Raw genomic sequence first — 17,293 nt, 5'->3', positions numbered from 1 at the left:
ATTTTTATTTGCAAAAAAAACTCAATCCATTTCTCATAATGAGGCAGCCCTAATGAATAGACTAAAGCAGCGGTTCTCAAACATTTCTAGCTCGCGCCTCCCCTGATCCTTGTAGCCATTGGCCATGGCTCCCCATTACAACACCTCACCTCAGTTACCCCCAAAATGGGGATGAAGGTTTATAATTATACACTAGAAACAAGGCTGCTAGCACTCTGAGGCTGCAGTCCTAACCACACTTACCTGAGAGTAAGTCCCATTGAACAAAATAGGACTTACTTCTGAGTAGACCTGGTTAGGATTCTGCCCGGAATTTATTAGTAGCACACTTGGAGGGTTTTGGAAAGGGAGGGGGAAGTGATGAATTTGCAGGAGGGGAAGACTTTGTTTGTGTGTATCTGCTAAGTGCAAACTGAGACCCAGAGACTGTTCGGCTAGAATCCTAACCCCACTTTCCTGGAAGTAAGTCCCATTGAACACAATAGGACTTACTTCTGAGTAGACCTAGCTAGGCTTGTGCCTTTTGTCTTACAATAGCAGCCAACAGAGTACCCCCCCCCCCCCAAAAGGAGGCAGGAGGAAAAAGGGATGGCTGAAAAGGAATGGGGATTTTTTTATTTTTAATCAATTTTTGGAGACAAAGCCATCAACAGTGGCTTTTTTCTTTTTTGAAGGGGGAAGAAAAAGAGAAAGGTGAGGATCCTTGGTTAAACTGACACAGACCCCAGGCCTATGTAGGTCTACTCAGAAGAAAGCCCCATTTGAGTCAGTGGGGCTTACTCCCAGGAAAGTGTGGAAAGGATTGCAGCCACACCCAGCAAGCTTACAACTCACTCCAAAGTAGATGGGGGCAGCTCACACACACACACCCAACATGCAGATGCCACCCCTGTTCCAACCCAGGCAAGACAGAAGGATGCAGGCTGGGGCATTTGGACACCCCCCCCCCACCACTAGGAGCAGGCTGGTTCCTTCCTTCCCAAGCAGCCTTGACCAATCCCAGGATGCCCAGGGCAAGGGGCACACTGGGAAATGTAGTCCTTGGGGCGAGGTTGCACATGGAGAGACTCCTTGCTGAGATGCGGCACCTCTGCCTGCCCAGCCAGCCTTCTCTCCCATCTCCCCCATGTTTCACATGCCCTCCCAGCCTCACGCTGCCCCATCCACCTCGTTCACAGCTGCAGAAAAGCAGCAAGTCAGCAGGCAGCACGTGGAGCTAAGCAGAGCAGCCTCTCTCCCTGAGATGCCTGGTGACGCCCCTGGAGGCTAGCCACGCCTCACTAGGGAGGCGGGACGCACAGATTGAATACCTCAGGACTAAAGGCTTGAGGGGTTTAGTTATGTGACCCAGCCTTCACTTGCTCACACTACCTGTCATTGACAGACTTGGAAAAAGACAGAAAAAATAGCTCAAACATTTATCTCCTTATATTCACACAAGCTTGCAAACTGTGGGAGCTCATCTCTTTGCAAGGCAGTTAGCAGCTCTCTGACTTTTGAAAAGCCTCAGGACTTGAAGTAACTAGTTATCTGATCTTTCCATCACTCATGTTTTCATTGGAGGCTCTGTGAGATTAATCAGAAATCGGGTCACAAACCACCAAGTGCGTCCCGACCCAGTTTGAGAAACACTGGAATAATCAATTTAATGAAATCAGAATTATAGATATTAGGAACTAATTTACAGTATTACTGTCCAGTCATAATTAAAGATCTATAAAGAAAAAACCTTTTCTGTACAATTCTCCCTGTTGTTCAAAGTAGGGCAACTGACAGAAAAACAAAACATTTGGGGACACAGTATGGATGAACATAAATAATGAATTGTTTCAGATGCCAAGCAGAGCAATTGTTTAACATAATTATGGTTTAATCAATCTGAACCTTCAACTAATCATAGTTTATTTCAGGAGAACACACCAAGATTAAACCATGATCCAAACCTACACTTTGGCTTGGTAAACAGTGATTGCCCTAACTATAGTCCACATTATGTCTGAACCAAGAACCCTGCTTAATCTTGGTTTCAGCAGTTCCATCCTTGCAGCACTGGGATCTACAGGAGATGTCAGTCTAGAGATAATCAGAGAAAGGGATCCTCTAGCTCAGTGACTTTCAACCTTTTTCGTCTCATGGCACACTGCAGAGATAAGAGGGCTAGGGTGGTTGGACAGGCTGTTCCCAGTGCACTAAAACCATGTGCTGGACCTCATCCCGCTGTGCCAAGCCTCCAACCACTGTTTGGAGCGTCACAGTCTCCCTGTCAGGTGACAGGCATCCCACAATGCCTCAGCAAGTGCCTTGTGATGCCCTGGGGCATCAAGACACACAGTTTGAGAACAGCTGGGATAAACCATGGCTCTGTGTGATGCCTAAAGTAGCCCAGTGCATATACCATACCATCAAGCAACAATGCAGGGAAAAGATGAAAAGTGTATGCAATGATGCCCATACAAAGACAGCAAGGAATAAAGAACTTCTTTACAGAAGGAACTTGCCCTCATGTGGTGACAGTCATTCCTTTATTCCGCAAGTATACAAGATACTCACTGCAATCCAAAATGAAGAATTGAAGGATGAAAATGGAGAACCCTCCCACTAGGCATTTTTGCTGAGAAGCTGAAACAGAAAGAGAGTAGTAATTATTTTTCCCCATGATAAAACTTCTAGAAAACTAGCATATCTATGAAAATATATGACATAACATCTTATTTTGTATCAAACTCTGCTCTGTCTTACAGAGCAGTTATGGAACTCAATAATAATAATAATAATAATAATAATAATAATAATAATAATAATAATAATAATAATAATATGCTTTTCCATAGAATTATTTAAGAACCATAGTGCTACTGCTTCCATTTAAAAAACACCACTCAACATGTGTCCTCTTCCATTAGAATCTATAATTAAAGAATGATTAAAACAACAGTCAGGCAGGGAATGTGAAGGTCACCTAGAACTGCAATGACCAAACCACCATCCAAAACCAACTCTGGCAAAAAGTTATTATTGCTTCCAGCAGCAGCACCTTAAAATAATATTACATAATAAAAAATAAAGCATTGTTTACACACATATACACATTAGAAATCATGGACAATAGTTTGGAAAGCAACAATAGGTTCAAGCAAAACACTGATATAATCATAAAAAAAATCATACAAGTAAATAGAACACACATACCCCAAGGTTATCAGTATAGGTGGTGCTGCATTATTCGCTAAACTCAACCTGTAAGTAAGTAAGGCTCAGGCTGTACTACAATATCACAAACACATTTGATTTTACAAAACTGCAACTGACCTCAGCAGTTACTGTGGCAAAGAGTGACTTAGTAAGTAAAAGGAGATAAATTTGGCCCTTGATTTTTTTATAAACTGCTTAAAATAAACTCTAGACAGGAGTATAGCTCTTTTCCAACTCTCAAAAAGAACAGATTAAGGCAATGAACAACACAGAGGAACTTCTGATCACCCATACAAGGTCTTGCCTAATAAGCAGTCTATAACCATCATGGACACCATCTGAAATCAGAGAAAGCCTTCCAAAATGCTTCCTTAGGTTAGCAGGAACTGAACTCAGATAAATTACCTCCTGAAAAGTATAACTTTTATACAGATTGAAACTGATAACATCAAAATCTGGCAACTGCTGACTAGGTATTTGTAACTTTGACTCCAACACTTAATTCAGGCTTTCGTAGAAAAAGGACCGAACTCACAAATCTGAAACCTACATACTTGAAAAAATTGTTTAAACAATTCAGAACACTTGAATTTTACAGTAACTCCCAATTTCAGCTCCAAAGAGTGATTTGTTTGTATCCTAAGTAACCCTTCTGCAGCATAAGAAGTGCTTGTGCACAGAGAAATCTGAATTGAATCCTAACTTGGGTGCTCAACACCTTGCACAATCCATCACATGAGAACACTGTCAATATCTCACTGTTGTACCATTCCTTCTCTATGGGCAACTACATGTGGATCACCATGAAATGTCATATTTTGGTATGCACTCCTTTACCCTAAGGAGTAGGATATATGAGTAGATTGTTGCTTGCATACTTTTAAAGTAAAAGAAATCCTATTGATCTCTTTTTCTCTCAATAGAACAGAAAAAGTACCAGGTGACTGAAGCATACTGAGAAATAGATGGGTGCTCCACTTTGTGTTGGAGGAAAAACGGGGAGATTTGTACTTACCATGAATCCCCCTTCTCAGTGGTCTCCATGTCCAGATTAGTCCCTACAAGTGAGTAGCTCCTCCCTCTCAGGTAGGCAGGCCAGAGTCTTCCTGAGGGGAGGGGCTGCCTGGACTCCCCAGATTGTCCAAGCTTGAAGAGCCCATCCCAAGTGAGATGCCAGATGTCTCGTGTCCCTCCATACAGTACTGTAGTGGAGGTCGTCTGCTGTAGCATACTGCATTGCATGTCAGCTTCAGGGATGAGCACAGAATGGGTCCAGGTGGCCCGAGGCCCTGTCCTAGTTCCATTGTTACTCTGCGTTGCTCTACGCCCCCCTGACCTTACTGCTCTAGTTATGACTACTTCTTTTGGGGGGGGGGTACGGCTGCGAGGGCGGACTAATCCAGACAGGGAGACCACTGAGAAGGGAGATTCATGGTAAGTACAAATCTCCCTGTCCCTGTCCTCTGGGCTTGTGGACTGGGCGTCTAGGGTGCCAGACGGGTCTTTGGCTTCTGAAAGGGGCCAGAGAAGTTGAAGTGCCGAACTGAGAGTTTCTTGGGGGACGAAAGGACCGGTGTTGGGGCCACTGGGCGGGCCTTGGGTTTCTCTCTCTGGTGGGTAGGACCCTCTTTTTGCCCCCCAGATTCCACAAGGAGTGGATCCAGGGCATCCCCGAACAACTTGGCTCCCTGGAAGGGGAGGCTAGAGACCCTGGCGTGTGATGCTGCATCCACGTCCCAGTTGCACAGCCAGGTGCTGTGGGGCATGGTGACTCCGGCGGCCCTGGCCGAGAACTGCATGGCATTTGCTACGAAGACGGCAGCTAAGGCCATCTTTCTGATATCCGATCAGGCCCTGGAGCACAGCTTGTGGGTCTCGCTGAACTGCTGAAGCCACAGCACCAATGCCATGGCACAGAGGGAGGCAGAGGCGGAGGCTCGCAGCACATTAGAGGAAGCCTCGAATCCCCTCCTGGTGGCCAGCTTGACCTACTTGTACGTGCGGTCCCCTGGAAGGCCGTCGCTGTCCTTTGGAAGGATGGCTGGGGATCCCAGTGCTGCAACTGGAGTGTCTACCAGGGGTGAGTTGAGGTGGACCATGACCTCTGGGGGCAGGTTATAGAACCTGGTGGAGAGCTTGCTGGAGTCCCTGCCCCTATTTGGTTTATTCCACTCATTGTCCACCAGTTGTTGGAAGAAAGGAGGGAAGGGAAACCATTGGTGGGTTTGGGAAGACTGTTGGGGACCCCCACTTGGTCTTGGGCCCTGTATCCTTGGGGCGCTCAGACTGCAGGTCTAGCACCTGAACCACCCCTGAGATTAGCTTGTTAAACTCCTCAGCGTAGAAGAGGTGGGGCTTGTGTGCCTCAACCTCGTCCCCCGCCGATATTTCTCCCTCCCCCGCCGATGAGGCGTGGGAGCTCCCATTGCCCTGATCCTGCTCCTGGAGGTGGGTGTGTTCGGAGGTGGCACTGCGCACGGATGACGCCCAGCACCTCTTGGAGGGGGGGAGTGTGGGTTCATCTTCGTCCTCCTCCTCTGGGGTGGAAGCTGGGAACCCCGGGGGTGGATGCTCTGGGGTGCCCCCCCCTCCGCGGTTGCTGGTGTGCCTCCATGGCAGCAGTGACGCTGGCCTGGACCATGTCCTGGATGGCCCTGAAGAGCTCTCCCCAGTCTAAGGCACTGAGCCCCGCATGGGGAGTGTGTGCATCAGAGGCCTCGTTGGGGGTGGCCATAGGTGGGAGGGGGTGTCCGCCAGTTTGGAGGGGCTTACCACTTCTCCAAAGTCCGGTCCGGTCCCACGCTGGTGCGTGGCCAAGATGGCGCCTGCGCAGGTGGTCCTCTCTTCCACTGCTCTCCTGCTGCAGCTGGAGGCGGCTCAAGCAGCTGGACAGCCCCCACTGCCACCACAAGCCTGCCTCTGCTGCCCCTGCCCCGCTTGGGGGGCTGATCTTCGCGCTCTTTGGGCGCTAATCCAAGATGGTGGCTGCTGACCATGTGGTGCCCTAGAACAATGGGGAGGGGAGGAGGAAGCTCCACACCCCCGCTGCTGCTGGGGGAAAGTGGCTCCGGTGGCTGGCTGTGGCCAGAGCGCTTGTGGGCGAGCCTGCCTCGCCCCTGCCAGGTGCAGGGGGCGAGCGGCTGGAGATGCAGGAGCACCTGCTGGGTATGCGGCTGCTGCCACTTAAAGGGGGGCTGCTCTGGTGCCAATTTGAGGACAGCCCAGGTGCTCCCGCGTTGCGCAGCTGCTGCCTCTTAAAGGGGCTGCCCTGGGTTAAGCGAGGGCAGCCCAGAACGCTCCTGCCGCACACGGTTGTAGTCGGCTAAGGGGGGGGGCTGCCCAGGGGTCAGATGAGGGCAGCCCGGGTGCTCCTACGTTGCGCGGCTGCCCTGGGTCAAGCGAGGGCAGCCCAAAATGCTCCTGCTGTGTGCGGCTGTTGCCAGCTAAGGGGAGGGCTGCCCTGGGCCCAGATGAGGACAGCCCCTGAGCCTGGGTTGCTGGGCGCGTGCAAGCGGGCCTGGTTAGTTGCTGCCTCTCAGCAGAGGCACAGAGCTCAGGCGCGGAAGTGCGTGAAATTCAAAAATAGATTTGGCTGCCTTGCTCTAAAGCAGGCAGTCACGCAGGAGCCTCCAGGCAGGCAGTAGCCTGCTGGTAAGACAAAGGAAAAATTTCTTAAAGGGACAGCAACCAGTATTGCCTGCTGGAAGGCTGGAGAGTTAGGGAAAAGGTAAAAAGAAACATAAAATACCCTTTTAGCTTCTCCGGTTGGGTGGTTCAGCAGAGCTGAACCCAGGTCTGTCCTGCTTCGCCAAAAGGCTAGGCCAGTCTGGGGAGTCCAGGCAGCCCCTCACCTCAGGAAGTCCAAAAGACTCTGGTCTGCCTACCTGAGAGGGAGGAGCTACCCATTTGTAAGGACTAAGACGGACATGGAGATCCCACTAGAGAACGAAGGTGTTTAAGGGACATCACAAATCTGTTCAACAGCTACTTGAGTTTTGGTGGCTTACGACCCATAAAGTCTCAAAAATATAGACATTGTAAAAGAATTCAAAAATTAGACAAATCCTGTTCACAGGCTTACAATCCTTAATAACTTATCACTCTGCATTGTTTAAAAGATGGTGTTTTCACTCAAAGTCCAGTATATACTCACACAAGGCAAAGATATTTATGTTTGTTTATTATAGTTTTGTATCCTAATAGCCAAGAAACAAGATAACGAACAACAGAAACGTGTTTCAAGATGGCTTAGGACCGCTATTCCCAAGCAGCCATGCATCTCAAAGCCAAGCTCGGCACAGCTTAGGGCTTGGCTGAACTGGAAGTCTGTGATGACACAGAACACTGAAAGACACCTCCCACCCACCCCCCGCAAACACAGAAACAATAGGGTTCTTTCTGGCTTCCTACTGAATGTCAGACAAACTGCAGGACCCAAACCGTTACCCTTCTGCAGCATCACACAAGTACTACAGGTTACAACACTCGAGCATTACAGCAGTACCTTGCACTTTCATCTGGTTAGGGACCAGAGCATGGATGAAAGTCAAAAATGGATGAATATCAAAGCATAGCCTTATTTAGTTTGCAAATTTACTTTGGCCAGTGAAAAACATAAATAACTACAGTAACAATGCATGCAAATGTGTGTGGAACCTAAATAAACAGAAATAAAAGGAAAACACATAATATCAACAAATATCATGGAACTTTGAATGAAATCAGACAAAAGAGGAAAGTATGGAGACAAAACGTGAAACGTAGTTAATTGAAAGTGATGGAAAGAAAGCTATGAAAGTCAAGGTATCCCTGTATATATGCATCTTCCTGTTTACTAAGTATTTAGAGGGCTTACATAACTGATCTCCTTTTCATTCTGCACACAGTTTTCTCAACATGGTATACCTGCTTACATTTCCTCTACTTTGGCTGTTCAGTGTTATGTTATTAAAATACAACTGTTGTAAAAGATACTTTACAGAGTGACAGAAGTATATACTTGCCCTACCAATAAGGTCCGTACAGGTCCATACGGCACATATAACAGGGTCTTGATTTGTAAAATGCCGATAAATACTGTAATTATTTAAAAAAAATAAAATAAAATAAAAGCAAACCTACTGGTCAGCAGATTTCTATCTGCACTAGGGAAATCTTTCTTGCCAAGTTCGCAGAGGTTTTATGTTTCAGGTAAAGAAAGTAGACCCTTTTATAGCACAGAACCTATCCAGAAATGTACACAGGAGCCTGGATCTAGTTTTAATCACAACAGGCAGAATGCCAAAGACAGCACATGTCACCAGGCACTCACTTGGGTTTGCACAGTTTTCCCAGTAATCTCCCATTTACTGAGTTACGTAAGTCCTTCACACACGAGACTTTATCTGCATATGGAGCGGTTTTCCAGGACAGTGGCCTACAGCTGCACTGATTTCAAAGAGTGCAAATGCCAGCACTGCCGAGTCACAATTCTCTATTTTTTAATTGGTACTATTCAGGTTTAGGTACTGCATATGCTCTACTGTCAAGATAAGCAGATCACATGAAAATTTAGATTCCATGAAGCCTTTCCTATCAGGAAGTTTTCATAAATTATGAAAAATATGTACAGGCATGTGTTGTTTAACAACAGGCCGCTTAACGATGGATGAACTGCATATACTACCATGGTCAAAGCACAACAAAGAGGGTCTTAGTGAAGCAATCAGGTCTCCAATAGCCTGCAGCAGAGTATCTGTTTACACAACAAAGGCACTAGATTGGGCTGAATGTTTACTTAACAACCTAATCACATAGCAATGATGTATCCCATCATTAAGTGGCGCACACCTGTACAGGCATGCACTGCTTAACAACCATTCGCTTAACAATGGATCACATATATGAAGCACAATAAAGATGCTCTTAATGAGGCAATCGCATTTCCCATAACAGAGAGGCTCTTATCTGTCTCCAGTAGCCTGTGCAGCCAGCTAGTGTCTGTTTACCCAACAAAGGCAATAGATTGGACTGAATGTTCAGCTAATGACCTAATCGCATAATGACGGGGATAGGAGAATGTATCCCCATTAAGTGATGCACACCTGTACTGCTTTTTGACCAAAAGAGTGTTTACAACACAATCTACCTAGCACACGAAATGAAAACAGTTCCCTGTCCCAGAGGGCTTGCAATCTAAAGGGATGCCAATAACAGTTACTGGGAAGGGTGCTATACTAGGATGAAGAGGGACAGTGGCTCTCCTTCCCACCTAAAAACTAGAGAACTACCTCTACACCTCTTAATCCAGTTAGCAGGAGAGTTGGTTTTCCATTTTTCTGAAAAGACTAATTGCATACCTAGCAAGGAAATGCTAGTCCAACTTCAGGTAAATGAACTAGTTCCTTGCAGCCCACATCATGCAGTATGGAAAGTAGCAGATCCAGTCACTCCTCATGTGCCTGCCTTGGTAGCAAAACACTACAGACAGATAAGGCAGTGAATAGGCACCATTATGGTAACAAAACTCAGAAACAGAACATCTGGCCTCTGCAAATTAGCTTAGGCAGACACACACTTTAGCTCCAGTCTCCAAAGGGACAACAATTCATTAAACCTACAGCAAAAGTCTGTACATGTTTACTCAGAAACAGGTCTCACTGTTTTAAATGAGGCCCACTTCCCAGGAAAGTGTGCAGGATTGCAGTCCTAAGAATGGAACAAGGGTAAGTAGAATTCTGACTATGAATTTCAGTTCTTACATATTCTAGGACAACAATCATAAATCTTTACACTTCGGCATGTTCCAGAGCAGTACTAAACCATGGTGGGCTTCCTGGAATCTCTACCTATGATTCCAGTACCTGTCAAAACAGCCTGAACAACAAGCCAAGATCTGCCAGATTTGGACCCAAAAGCAAACCATGGTTTATTTCAACTCAGAACCAGAAGCTGCAAGTGTCCTTCCCTCATGCATGTAGGGAAAAGGTGGGAAACATGAGCCTGAAGGTCAGGATAATAGTATTATTAAACCGTTGTTTAAAGAAAGGTATGAAGTGCCTTTTTTAAAAACATAGGAGCACTGTAAGATTACAAGGAAAGAGTCCAATTTAGTTACAGATTTGTATCTCACTTTATTTCCCAAATGGGCATTCAAAGAGGCTTACAGGAGCCAATACAAATATTATAAAAATATAAACATTAAAATTCTCTAGAAACAGTATGCAACCTAAAGAAAACCTGTTAAAAGCCAGGCTGCAAAATAAAAAAGAACGAAAACCATAAAACTTTAAAAATCAGAAGAAAAACTTAATTATCCATATTAAAAGCCTGAAACTCAGAAGAGTAGTTTAAAAAGAAATGCCTTTATGCCCCATGGAAAGCCTCCAAAGAGGGAGCGGTTCGTAAACTAAGAGGAAGGGAATTCCACAGAGTAGGTGCCACCATGGAAAAGGCCCTACTGCTTGTTGCCGCCGCCGCCGCCGCCACCACCACCACCACCACCACCCCACCTCCATAGGTGGCGACACCCATAAAAGGGCCCTCTCTGAAGACTGGAGAGGATGGGTCAGATTATATGGAAGAAGGCGGGCTCTCAGTTACTCAAATAGTACTTTTATGAGTGCATAAGTGAAATTACTTTCCTTGTCAATTTTGTTTCTTACAGAACTGGAATCAATGTAAAGTAAGAAGAACGAAGCAACAAGTTAGAATCAGGAAAAAACAGTTAAGAGAAAAGATTTCATGCATAAAATACTGGAGTGGACAATACCACCTGATAAATCATGCAAGGAGAAGTATGTCTGTGCAAACTTCCCCACAAAGTATACTGTGCTGTTCTGCCCCACTCAGTCATGTGGGGAGGGAAGAATGACAACATCTAAGCTACAACTAATTGTACAATTTAGCTACTACTTCAATCACTCCCACACAACCCTGGGGCATATACCAAGGGGGAGAAGATGTGTGTACACAAGCTTGTTGCATGATTGGGAAGCAGATATCATCCAAACTATGTACTTTGACAGCGCTATACAAAATAATTCACTTTAAGCACTGATGCAACACATTACGTTTAAATAAATATTTTCAAAAGCTTGAAGTTAGGAGCCAATGCTAGCAATACAAATTAGACTTTGTATTCACCTTCATGCAAGTGTCACTGCTTTTCTTCTGCACAGACATCCACACACACACAAAGTCAGTTCATCTCTTGACAGAAATTGTTAGACGGAAAGGAAGTACCAATGCAATACTCCGCAAACAAAGTAATAGGAAATTACCACACTTGCTAAATGTCATTGCATCCAACCACATTCTTGTTTTGTCTACTACTGAAATCCAATTTCCATCTTTGCAGAAGAAAATTAAGCTAGACCATTTACAATATATAGCTTTTAGGAGTCTGCAACTACAAAGTAAAGCAAAAAAAAAAAAAAATACCGTACAGTACTATTATACTGTATCTCCTGAAAATTGTGCTTCCTGCTGTCAACTTAAAAAGGCAACCAGGGCTCATCAGCCTCTTTTTAAGTGAAAGAATTCACACTCAGGAAACACTGAAATACAGCTTCGCATTGACAGACTGTAATGGTTCTTGTGTAGCCTTCTACAGTATCTGGTATATGCTCACATGAAGTAAGCCCTCGCCTTCCCCTGAAACTATCCTAAAAAGTAGCAGAGATTAGATGGAAATCTAAACAAAGGAAAACATAGTGCTGGGGCTTACAAATTTGAACTCTGACTTCAGCTAATTCTCATAGGGGTCTAGACATTTCGTCAGATATGGCTCATCCCTGTCCTTAAACAAAAAGCCATTTAAATGTTCTGCAAACTTCAATCACAACTGCTCTGTGAAGAATCAAAGAAAACACAACAGCAATTGTTAAGCTCAATAATAGCAGTGTGGAGTTCCCTCAAAAGGATTCCATGTATTTCTTAAACAAGGAATAGAGTTTAGGAAGATCAGAAGCGTGAGCGGGTAGTGGCTTAGAACACCATCATTACTCCATGCTTCAAATCATCCATGAACTCACTGGGAGGTACCTTAAGCAAGCAACTCTTTTTCAGCCTCAGGATCCTGTCTGTGATATGAGTATAATGCAGTGTTTCCTAACCTGGGTTTATGGCCCCTCAAGGCAGTAGGAAACTCTGAATCACCCCTTAAGGGAAGTGACGACTGGGGGTGACAATAGGATGGCAGCAATGGCACTTCTGGGTTTGCACTGCTGCCAACTGAGTGAAAACGGGGATTTTGGACTCATCCAGTGGCAGATGGAGACACCACAAAACCTGTGTTCTTGCCACCACTTACCACCAGGTAAGTCCAAAAAGCTCCCTTTTTTCCACTCAGGCAGCAGTATGAATCCATAAGTACTGTTGCAGCTGTTGCCGCCACCCCTGTAACAGCCCACCAAGCACTAAGTGGTTCCCTTACCTTTGCATAAACATTGGGAACTATTGGTACAATGCCACCTACCTTACATTTGTTAAATGTTTTATAGCTTAACTCCTATTATTATTAAGAATATATGCTGTTTTTCAACAAAAAGTTGTTCACAAAGTGGTGTTAACACAGTTAAGGGCACAATCCTAACCCCTTATGTCAGTGCTTTCCAGCACTGACATAAGGGCAATGCAGCTCTGTGGTAAGTGAACAAACATTCCCTTACTTTGAGGAGGCCTCCGTGAGTGACACCCAACTGCAAGATGCAGCACACGTCCCATTGACACTGCTATGCCAGTGGTGGAAAGCACTGACATAAGGGGTTAGGATTGCACCCTAAAATCAATCAATCAATTGTTCCTTGTCACCAAAAGGGTTTACAAAGATAATTTTGAAAAAGGTGCAGAAGAGATACCAGCAAAGCCTTTGGACACCATTCTGGGGTGAAAAGGGACAGTTGCTCTTCCTCTGCTAAATACAAGGCGCACCACTTAAAAGGTGCCTCTTTGCTGAGTTAGTAGGGGTATTAATTGGGTAATTCTGTTTTTGTTCCGAAATCACCTGAGTTACAAAACAGATTAAGCACAAATGACAGTATTATAGGCTTCTGTACTGTAATATACCAAACAAGTTACATACAGCAGTATTTCCAAATTGCCAGAGGTCACCATGCACAAAATTTAAGGAAATTACCTACATGGGAGAGTTGGCTCTAAATCAAGCTAGCATCTGATAGGACATGTTTCTGATGTATCTGTTGAATGCTGCTTGTAGTTCAGGCTGCCAGAAATTGAAGGTCTGGGCCAGCATTGGAGAAAAAGCTGTCATGTGATTTAATATTATGAAGGAACTTAGGTTTCAGTTTAGCAAGTCCTCACTTTTAGTAGTTGATAGATTCTTGGAAATGGCAACTTTAAGAGAAACAACTTACAAGACCAATTTTACTGTTGGCTAATTGATATAAGTAAGCAGAGTTATGTTCCAACAGTATATTTCTGGTCACAAAAATATCACCAAACTTTTCAAGACCCAAAACACTTCTAACAGTGGCATCACTAGGGGGGTGTGGGCCTCATTGAGTGATGCGCACAGGGGGCAAGACACCACTACTCGCTAAAATTTTTAAGATCTTGTTATTTTTGAATACCATCATGTTATATATCAATCAATGTGCGATTTCATGCAGAATGCAAAGAAACAAACCAATATGTCTACTCCATCAAAACTTATAGCCAAAAACCAGCAGGGATGTGGCGAAGGTACATCACCACACCCACCGTCTGGGGCGCTGCCCTGCCCACTGCATGGGAGAAGGTTTGTCATGGAGTGATGTGCTGGCCTTCTGCACCGAGTGATGCCACTGATTTTAAATATTAAACATTGAAAAGTGAGTTTTCAGAGATTGAAAAATCCACACAGACATGTGGGGAACATGCAAACTCCACAAAGACAGTGGCCCTGATCAGGTACTGGTTTTTTTTATCTTCATCAACTTTATGACTTTAAGTGACGACTTGAAATACTCTGTTAGGAACAATAAGGGGAACTATTTTTTTTTTTATAAGCTAAAATGTGAGTGAGTTCTCTATCCCAATGAGAATTCCCCAAAAATGTTTTCCTATTTAACATAAAGATTTATTGTTTCAGGGTATTTAATAGTAGAGCCTTTTACATTGGATGGATAAATGACTTAGATGAAGTTGCTCTTGGGGAGATTACCCAACATGTGCACTGTGCCTAGGATTTCAACAAGCCCCAGATGTTGAGTAAGAACTGTGTTGATTTCTCCATGTACCCACAGCTTACATGCTAACAATAATACTATCGCTTGGTTTGAAGTGTTGCGTACTTGCTTAGGTAACGTTTTATTATTTTAATGCCTGTTAAATTCAGCTGTGCTTTCAGTTGACTGTAAGGATCCTAGAAAACTTCTTGGCCTCTCTATTATCAGTAAATGGTGGTATTTTTCTTAGCATACCATGGAAAGGAGTGCTGAGAGATGTGAAACATACTTTCAAACTTTCTTTAGAAGAAACTAGAAAAATTCTGTACCATATCTCCATGTCCTGGTATGAAAATGGTTGGCTTTTTCTAATCCATATTAAATAGATCACTATATCATGGGAGTAATTAGGCTTTCTTCTTTCCAGAACTTGCAAAATGGTGCCCTGTAACATTAATAAATCGTGTATTGATTGAGCCTGTGGACAAGAGTTGAGGTATCGCTATGTACTAATAAGAATAAGGCCACAATCCAGCTTTCAGTTGAACGTGTATAAATGGTCTCATCCTTAACTGCATTTGTGTCTTTTTCACATACACACACCTAGAATGGAAAGCATATATTATTATTGTTGGCAACCTTCAGTCTCGGAAGACTATGGTATCGCGCTCTGGATGGTGGTTCTGGAACAGCGTCTAGTCTGGCTGAAAAGGCCAATTCGGGAGTGACAATCCCTTCCACACTGGGAGCAAGTGTAGTGTGCCCCTGGTCTGTCTCCCTGGCTGTGGGCCTTCCTTCTTTGCCTCTTTGCCTCAGTCTGTTGGCCAAGTGTCTCTTCAAACTGGGAAAGGCCATGCTGCTCAGCCTGCCTCCAAGCGGGCCGCTCAGAGGCCAGGGTTTCCCACCTGTTGAGGTCCACTCCTAAGGCCTTCAGATCCCTCTTGCAGATGTCCTTGTATCGCAGCTGTGGTCTACCTGTAGGGCGCTTTCCTTGCACGAGTTCTCCATAGAGGAGATCCTTTGGGATCCGGCCATCATCCATTCTCACGACATGACCGAGCCAACGCAGGCATCTCTGTTTCAGCAGTGCATACATGCTAGGGATTCCAGCTCGTTCCACGACTGTGTTGTTTGGAACTTTGTCCTGCCAGGTGATGCCGAGGATGCGTCAGAGGCAGCGCATGTGGAAAGCGTTCAGTTTCCTCTCCTGTTGTGAGCGAAGAGTCCATGACTCACTGCAGTACAGAAGTGTACTCAGGACGCAAGCTCTGTAGACCTGGATCTTGGTATGTTCCGTCAGCTTCTTGTTGGACCAGACTTGTTGGAAAGCATATATGGTATACCATATTGACTGTTTGATAATGCACAATGACACTATTTTAGAGGCTGAGTGCAAGATGCTCAAGCATTCAGTACTTGCTCCAGGTTTTGAGGACCCATGGTGGCTTTCACTGGACCTTTTCCCCTGAGGCTCACCTTATACTGCTATCACCACTGCTTACTTTGTCTCCCACCCTCCAACATTTTGACCCCTTGCACTGCTGCCCAAAAAGCAGTTCAACAGCTCCCTTTCTTTGCTCCTACCACTGCTTGCTCAGGCAGGTAGTGCCAGCAGGATGGAGCAGCAAGGAAGATGGAATCTCCAGGGATTGGCAATGGGCTTTGTGGCAAGGTGTTGACCTCACCAAAGATGCTGATCCCCATTGTCAACTCTGTACGCAAACATAGTACAAATGTTTCAGTGAAATGTATTGACAATCCATAACATTAATCCAGAGCCCATGGACACTGCCATGTACATATGGGTGCTCCTGCAAGTGAGAATCTCTTATTCATCTCAGTGGAAATGGGCAGACCTGCATGTGCAAAGAAATGCATAACCAGATGTACTCCTACATTAAAATTGACTGTGAAGCCCTGTGTGCCCTCTGAAGCTTCCCACATAATTCTCAAGAGTTAAATTTGCCTGAGGCTAGTAAAGGATCAGGGTTGAAAGATTTGAAAGAAGCTCTCCCTGCTGTTGTTGGCATCCTTCAGTCTCGGAAGACTATGATATCACGCTCTGAATGGTGGTTCTGGAACAGAGCGTCCTCTCCAGTGCACGAAGCCTGGGTAAAGTAGATATGGAGAATAGACTGTTTCCCATGCAGCAAATCCCCCCTCTCCACGTCGCTGAAATGGTCCAATGGAAAGACAGAGGCCAATATGGTTGGTTCCAGCGGCGTCGCAGGAGTTGCCAGAACGTGACTGTGTTCAGCCATGAACTGCCTCAGGGACTCCGGCTCCAGATTTTGCCTCGAGGTTGACTCCTGAAGCTTTTCCATAACTGGATGTAGCCACAAGGCAGTGGAGGTTTGGGATCAGAGTTTTCCTTATCTCAGATGAGCTGCCTTCCCAGGCTAACGAGTTCCATCTACCCGGTGGCTGTTTAGTCACCTCCTACGACAAGTACAGCCAAACTGAGGGCCTATTCTTATCCCCAGGCCCCAGGGGATAAAGCTCTACCCAGATGTCACAAACTGATGGATGATGGCTGCAGCATGAATTATAGTAAAGGATCTAAAGGACAGATTATTGCGTTTCATAAAAACTAGAAGAATGAAGCAGTACCTCATGCCGGGAAAAACTTCTAAAACAAATTTGTACAAAGGCAATTTCTGGGACTATTATCAGGATAACAGTGACTTTAATCATAAGTGACAGGCCTCTTTAAGAGATAAAACAATTTTGAGAACGGTACTGGGGGCAAGCCAAAATCTATTAATTACAGTGGTATCACTAGGGTTTGCTACACCTGACGCAGGAGGCCAGTGCATCATCCCTACAATGGACCTCCTCCCATGCAGTTCAGCCTAGCCAGCCCCACATAACACACACAAAGTGGTTTTCCTAGTAAATGGATGGTCCCCATTTATCACAGGTGCATCAGGCAGAAATTCAACAGTTGAATCTGA

At 45.0% G+C, this 17,293-nt stretch overlaps 1 protein-coding gene across 5 annotated transcripts in view; it reads right to left on the bottom strand.

The window, feature by feature from the left end:
- The window catches only part of TMEM131L (transmembrane 131 like), an 86,406-nt gene that overhangs the window by 42,775 nt on the left and 26,338 nt on the right, over positions 1–17,293 (bottom strand). For all 5 annotated transcript variants that reach the window (XM_066632587.1, XM_066632589.1, XM_066632591.1 and 2 more), the window contains exon 4: positions 2,551–2,619. In XM_066632587.1, the coding sequence (XP_066488684.1) occupies positions 2,551–2,619 (69 nt within the window). The remainder of the gene's footprint in view (positions 1–2,550; positions 2,620–17,293) is intronic.

This window comes from Tiliqua scincoides, chromosome 6, assembly GCF_035046505.1.
Source record: "Tiliqua scincoides isolate rTilSci1 chromosome 6, rTilSci1.hap2, whole genome shotgun sequence".
Lineage (NCBI taxonomy): Eukaryota > Metazoa > Chordata > Lepidosauria > Squamata > Scincidae > Tiliqua > Tiliqua scincoides.
The sequence above is the reverse complement of the archived record's forward strand: the minus strand, read 5'-3'. Positions and strand labels throughout refer to the sequence as shown.